At 33.7% G+C, this 7,627-nt stretch overlaps 1 protein-coding gene across 1 annotated transcript in view; it reads right to left on the bottom strand.

Annotated features, from left to right (window-relative positions):
- Positions 1 to 553: 553 nt before the first annotated feature.
- Positions 554 to 7,627, bottom strand: part of KLHL4 (kelch-like family member 4) — a 55,001-nt gene continuing 47,927 nt past the window's right edge. Inside the window, exons 9-10 of the mRNA XM_011975998.1 lie at positions 5,713 to 5,884; positions 554 to 4,175 (exon numbers count right to left, since the gene is read on the bottom strand). Coding sequence (XP_011831388.1) covers positions 4,116 to 4,175; positions 5,713 to 5,884 — 232 coding nt within the window. The 3' untranslated portion in view covers positions 554 to 4,115. The remainder of the gene's footprint in view (positions 4,176 to 5,712; positions 5,885 to 7,627) is intronic.

Below are 7,627 nucleotides of genomic sequence, written 5' to 3'. Positions count from 1 at the left end.
ACCACACAGCTATAAACTGAATTTAACATATGAAACAGGGCTATTTAAATGAACGTCTCCATGGCCTTAGATGAAATGTAAATTTGGCAAACTCAGGTAGCTTTTGTATAGGTGAGACCATTTAATTCTGATTCTCCATCACTTAACATATAATCCAAATTTTATAGACTTGGATTTTGTACAAATTTCATAAACTTAGTTTTAATTAGTGTATACCACTAGGGTCCTAAACACAGTAGATCTTTAATAGATGTTTATGTCAAGGGGCTAATATCCGAAAAATACTAATGTGCTTTTATTTTTTAATATTTATCCATTTATAACCTTCCCCATATTTAGCTATATGTACCCATTTCCCTCATTGTTTACATGTGCTCTGTGTGTGTGTAGGTGTGTGTGTGTGTTTCTGTGTGTGTGTTAAGGGAAGGGATTAGGATTATGACAGAAAACAAAAGTGAGTGTCAATATTAAACATTTAGCAACATGAGCAGGACTTTTTCCTAGTCTGTAGCAGGCCATAATCCTGAAAAACAAGCATTGTCAAGGGAGAAAGAGCTTTAACACTTTTATTAATATTACTGTAATTCATAAATCATAATTATATATATTATGGGGTACAATATATTTTGGTATATGTATACAGTGTGTGATGATTAAATCAAGCTAATTAAACATATTATCACCTTACACATAATTCATCATGGTGAGATATTTGAAATTTTAAAAGTGTTTTAAAAACTCTCCTTTGAAATATGGAGATCCATGCTTGCAAATTAGGTAGTTCATGTGATATCTTCCATAGACAAGAGAGGGGAGATGCTCCTTCCATCATTTAGGTTGGGACTTAGTGTCTCTAGCAATGTGGACGGGATGTAAAGAAAGTTCATTACGAAGAGAAATAGCAACTGAAAAATCTGTCCCTTCTACCTGAGGTGATGTGATTGGGAGAAAGTAGACATAGAATGATGACAGTTTAGGACATATGGGTTTCATGGCCTTTTTTTTTTTTTTCCTTTAGCTAGACTAAGATCTCAAGGTAGGAGTCTTGTCAGAGAACTTAAAATAAAATCCAGAGTCGCAGAGGTTTTTTTTTCTATATTGCATTTGGAACTCCAAAAGGAAACTGTCTTTCAGTGTTCCCTCCATATCAAAAAAGGACAACAGCCACACCTGAGTCAGACAGATAAGTGGCATTTTTGTGCAGAGAAAGGATCTGCATTTAGTGCCCCAGAGTTTCCTTCAGCTTCTGTGTGGTATAGAAGTTTTGTGGAAGTTCTTGCATGCCCTGTGGAAATACAGGAAAGTAGCAGACATTGTTAGAGAATCATCATGATGCATGCTGAGAGTTGCAGAGTAGGGAATCCTGAACATGGCCATAGTGATTATAGAAAAAAATCAAGAAGCAGCAACATTGTCTTTCAGATCTGAGTATAGTAAATGTGTGAGCCCTTATACTCTTGAAAGAATATATAAATAACTCCTTTTCCTATATGTATTTGTTTAAACTAGCCCTGATAGGTTATCTCTGCTAAAGCATGGCAACAAGGGCCCACTCTTGCTCCTCCTTTTCCCAACCAAGTTTGACTGAGACAAGCACAGTTATGTTTCAGTGCCCTGGGCCTCTGCAGGTCTCTATTCTGATGGCTCACATCTGCTCAGATTTTGGCAGCTCATCTAGGGCATTGTCTTAGTTCATTTTCTGAGGCTTAAAACAGAACCTGGATAATTTACAAATAAAAATAATTAATTTCTTACAGTTAGGCAGGCTGAGAAATCTGAGGTTGAGGGGCCATATATGGGATGGCCTTCCTGTTGGTAAGAGCTGTCAGGTAAGTCCCAAGGTAACACATAGCATCACATGACTTGGGGGCATATGCACTCTGAGCATGCTAGCTTAGGTCACTCTTCCTTTTCATATAAAGTCACCAGTCCCCCACTCTTACGATAATCCATTAATCCACGAATGGATTAATCCATTCAGGAGGGCACAGGCCTCATGGCCCAATCACCTCTCAAGGGCCCTACCTCTCAATACTGCTACATTAGGAATTAAGTTTCAGCATGAGTTTTCGAGGGAAAAAAATATTCAAACCATAGCAGCCATAGTGGCCTGAACACCATTTTTAAATGCAGCTATGAAGTGGTAGCCCTGGGAAACATACATGTCTCTTCTACGAGTCAGTACAATCAAGTCCAGCTATGCCATTGAGAAGAGAGTATTCAACTTTTACTTTCCTCTTCTCCATGAATGACTCTAGACACAGTCTGCCTCTTGGTAACACCTAGTTGTTACTAGAGGATTGGCAAGCTAGGCTGCAAAAGGTCCTTTGATCTTTTCCACTGGTTGACACCCCCATTTAACTTAACAGGCCAAGCTGTGCACTGGCGATAAAGGTTTAGGTAACTCTACTCCTACACTGATTTCAATAAGGTGTGAATTCAAAAGACCTAACAGGGCTGTATGTGTGTTTCACAGCCTGTCCGTGTCTCTATCTTCACCTCTAGAACTGCAGAAATCTATAGCTCTATAGCTCTCTATTTAGAATTAGAGACAACGGCAGGTGTAAGAAGAAATAAATAAATGGAATTTAATTTTGTGTTTAAGTATTTTAGTGATATAGGAAATGTAAAATCAAAAAATCCATTCAGGTTGTACTTGATATATTCTAAAGCCACACCATAAGGAGAGGAAATAAAGTTTATTTAAATTCAATTTGTCAAAGTACAAATACCTTTGTACAACTTACATTGTTCTTTCTTGAAACTTAAAAGCTAGTAGTATATTTTGTAAGCATTTCTCCAGATTTTGATTTCACAATCCACAATAAAAAGTCTGTTTAAAAGAGCTTATTGTAGAAATTCTAAAATTGTGCATTTACTTGAAAAGTTACTTTCATAAAGGGTTTTTCAATATTTCATCTTAGTTGTATAATTAAATGGAAGAAATGGAAGCATTACACATAAAATACTATTCAACTAGCCATTTTTGTTATTTTAAAACTTAAAAAGTCTTTTTTTTTTTTTTTTTTTTTGTATAGCACACATATCCTAACATTTTCTACTGGATAATATAACAGTAACAGAAAAGCATGTACTGGTACAAAAAAGATAACTATCGTATTTGACCAAGCTTATTGATTATTTTGGTTTTCCCATGTGTTAACACTGAATAACGTCCTCAATTTTAATGTACTTTAAAAATCGTTTTGTTTTTGAAAACTTGTTTAACTTAACGATATGTGTTCATAGAGTTAACATAAATGCTTGAGGAGAACATTACATTCTATACAAGTGAAGCCCTGACACTCTGTAGCTGAGGTCACAGTTTGTATCAATATGATAAATATTTTATTTCATTGTATAGGCTGTGTATATGAAATTACAATAATATTCTACTGGTAACAAATCTAATGAGACAATATGTTAAGAAATACCAAATTTATATGTGTGCTCTGGCAGATGAGCAAACCTGTAAAAATTTTGACATACCGCGATCAACATAACAAATTTTGTCAAAGAGCTGTTTTTTCTTTTTCTTTTTTTTTTTTAGCTTCAACACAGTAAAAGCTTTCCTCTTGGTAAATGTGAGGAATTGTTTAGCTCTTTGGGATATTATCTGAATAGGAGAATAATGGCTTACTAAAAATCAGATTTTCTATTTTAAGCTTCAGATGTTAGCTTTTATATTTCTATGTTCCAGATAATAAGAGTATGTTTAAAAAAAAAAAAAAACTGAAAATGTTTTTAACTTCTAAGGCTCTTACCTTGAAATGTATTAATGCTTTTATAACCTGCACACTGTGGACATCATCATCACCAGTTTTCATTAAATATTTTAGCATTTTGTAGTAATGGGGCTATATCTAGACTACGGGGTTTCCTTTTATATTATCAGCTGCGATAACACATATGCTTAATAATTCATATGTAATTCACGTTTAAAAAGTTTTGGCTTCACAAATGAAAGCAATTATAACTACAAATTAAAACAATACAACAATTTTCCAGTCTGATCATTAATTGTAGGAAAAAGAACATGTATTTCTTTCTCCCTTTGTCCTACTCAGTTTCTTGAAATTATCCAGTTTCATTCCATTTGATAAAAATAGATAGCTTTAAGGTAGCTTCACCACTACAACACATGCACCAGCTCTTCCAATGTTAACAGGAACTTCCTAAAACACAAAACAAGAAACAAAACACTGTTGGAACTCTGATTTTAGCATAATATAAAATATTATATTCAATATGGTTGAAGAAGTCCTTACTTATTTTGGTCTAACATCACCTTGTCTAAAGACGAGATAATCTGCAGCCCAGATAACAATGTAGTGTGGTGGAAAAAACACAGCCTTCAGAATGGTAAAAACCTGAGATTGAGGATTAGGTGATCTTAAGTAAATTTCATCTCTCCGATAATATTCTCACTTGAAAAACTACAGCTAATTATACTAACACGTCAAGGTTTTTGTGTTGTGATGGTTGAAATAATGAATAACAATTTGCACTTAGTAGTTATAATTCCACCATCTGTTAGTTCTCTTTCACTCTTTTCAAGATCACACAATGAAACAGTGACACAGCCAGAAATATAATCTAGGACTCTTAGCTACTTGCCTACAATCTTCAGAAAAGTAAATCCCACAAGCTGGTCAAGCATCTTGATTATTATATTTGACCTAACACCTTGCATGCTATTTTTTTTTTTCCTTCTATTTCTGAGTGGTCTTAAGCATTGATAAAATAGGAGCTACCCTACATTGTAGCATTTGAGGGTTTTTGAGTCTTAATGAGTCAGATTATTGGAGGAGAGAGATTAAAATCTCATTATCAGCTGTCATTACATTAACACCAATTTACTTAGAGCAATAGCCAGCTGTACCCTGTAGAATACAGAGTAGCATGAAGTCAGCAGAAGGGAAGATGAAGTTAGATACCAAATACAAGGTTTACCTGTTTGTGGAGATGGTAAAGAGTTAATCATACTTTATGTTTTTTGTTAACTCATCATTTAATTGACAAAGTATTATTAAATATTTTAGAATAAATCTAGTGCTATCACTGGCAAAGTAGTCAAAAGGGTCAAATTTGCCTTTAACATCTCAAAGATGCCATTTCAATGCTATCTTTTGCATTCTCCTTGAAATTATTTCTAATAGACGCCCAGCACTTTTGAGAGGTTTTAATTCTGGTCCCTTATTGTTTACTAAATTATTGACTGACTGAAGAATTTAGGAGTATTGCAGTCTACACAGTTTCTATATGGCAAAGATTGAAGGCTTTTCTCCTGGGTGCCAGCCAATAATAAAGGCAGATATTTGTGGAAGAGGATGTTGCCCTTTGGTTCTCAGGTCACAACATATACGTAAAACGTTGGCCATGGTAAAGTCCTTTATTTTATTTATTTATTACTGAAGTATTTGATTGGATTCACTTATTTTATTTAAAGGGAATGCTTTCATGAAGTCAAGAGAATGGTCTGTCTTCTTTTATGTAAGTACTGATGGCTCCTGCTATCAACTATCATGTCATATCATATCAACTAGATCAACTAGTAATTCTCTAAGATATAAAGAGAGCACAGACTATAAATTTCACTAAAAGATCTTGTAAGGGCCTAGAGAAGAGAATACAATTAATTCCGAAAATATATTTTAATATATTCTTTTTAAAACCTGAAATATAGTAATTTGAATATTTTAAGTTGAATACCTCTTTCCATTCATTTCTCTGTGCATCATATGACTCAACTGTGTTCAAATAAGTATGTCCATCATATCCTCCAACCACATAGAGTTTGTCTCCAAGCGGGCACACAGCAACAGCATCTCGAGGAACACTCAGAGGTGCCACAGTTGACCATGAGTCACTTTTTGGATCATACCTGAAAGGATTTAGAGAGACAATTGGGAGGAAAAGTCCAATAGAGTTACAACTGAAAATAATAGACATTCTCAAAATGTATACCTATCTGAAACACAGGATTAAAAACACTTTATACAAATATTAAGTGTAGATTGGATAATATTAAGGCTATGTACATGACAAAATTACTTTCAGCCACTAGGTGTCTCTCAAAGCATATTGAACAAGTTTCCCTTTCCAAGATACCACGCACTTCATTAATAAGTACTCAGATAAACTTTGAGGAAATTTCACATATTGTGATCCTGGCATGATATAAAAAATGTCTCCTCTCATTTAGTAGTCTGATTGAAGAGCTTTTGTTTTTCTTTTATTATTTATTTGTCAAAGTTATACATAAGATGCCTCTTTTATATGCGAACTCATTTTAAAGTAAACCTGAATATAACTGCCTTTCTATTTTTGCTGTATGAAATGTACTACTTTGGTTTTAATACTGTTTGCAGATAGAATGGTCATAGACTTATCCTGTGTTTTTCCCTGCTGAGAGTTCTTATCTATCTTCAGTGGAGTTAAGGTTTATTGTTTTCTATTTTAATCTGAAGTTAACTCCTTATCCCCAAACCTCTTTAGTAAGCAAAATGAAAAATAATACAGTAAGTAATATTAATTAACATATTTTCTAGAAATTCTTTCCTAACTTTTGAAGCTTATTTTTAAAAATACATAACACTAAAATCTAAAAATTGAACAATGAAGAAAACTCATATAATTATACACAAAAATGCTCCCTGGCTTTACATTGACCTATTTGTAAAAGTCTAATGAAATATATTTATTTTACAAAGGAGATTTTCATTTATCACTTTCCACTGATACATTTGTATTACCCCCTCTAACCACTGTTTGTATCTCTTTAATGATATTCTAAATAATCTGATTTCAGCTTTCATCTGAAGTCCGTCTCACATCTAGAATTTTAAAAATAGTATCTGAAATCAGCAATAACTCAGACAACTTAAATTCTATATCATCGAGTGTCATGTAGCATATCACTTTAAATTCAGATGTTATGGTAAAAGTCAGAACCAGAAAATCCATAGCTGCATGCTCTGGCTAAGCCAAATCTTCAAAACAATAGCTATTGTTAATTGATGCTTCACTCAGCTGACAGTCAGGGTACACACACAGATGAATCATGAACCGAAACTCATAGAAGGATTTGCTCATAAATTTGCATCCAAAGACCCAAGACTCTTCTGCATGGGCATGGTAACTAATGCTCAAAATCTGGTTAACATTATTATTATCTGGATGCTGCTTGATTAAGAAGAGGAGTTTGGGGAATGTTGAAGTTTCTGAAGAAAAATTAATTGGTAATATGGTGATCATCTGTAAAGATACACAGGAACAGTTATTAAAGACAAAAGTAGTCACAGCATATTCAAATTAAAATAGCATTACTTCTCTTGCTTGTTTCTCTTTTGCTTTTCTGTCTCCCCTTACTTTGAATGTAAGTATATACATTCTTATGGAAATGAAATTGAGCCTGAAGTCAAGAGAATGAGTCATGGTCTTATTTTCCCACTTAGAGTAACTAGGAATCATTTGCTTGATCTATGTGCCTCAGTTTTCTCATTAACATTATAGCAATAGTGATCCCTAACCCAACCAATGTGATGGTTTTAGAAAACTTTAATTTAAATTATTATCATAAGTAATTGGGTATGCCGAAAGTGTTTTAGCAAAAAAAAAAAAAAAA

This window comes from Mandrillus leucophaeus, unplaced genomic scaffold (genome assembly GCF_000951045.1).
Source record: "Mandrillus leucophaeus isolate KB7577 unplaced genomic scaffold, Mleu.le_1.0 Scaffold1609, whole genome shotgun sequence".
NCBI lineage: Eukaryota > Metazoa > Chordata > Mammalia > Primates > Cercopithecidae > Mandrillus > Mandrillus leucophaeus.
Note: the sequence above shows the minus strand (reverse complement) of the source record. Positions and strands in the feature narration are given on the sequence as shown.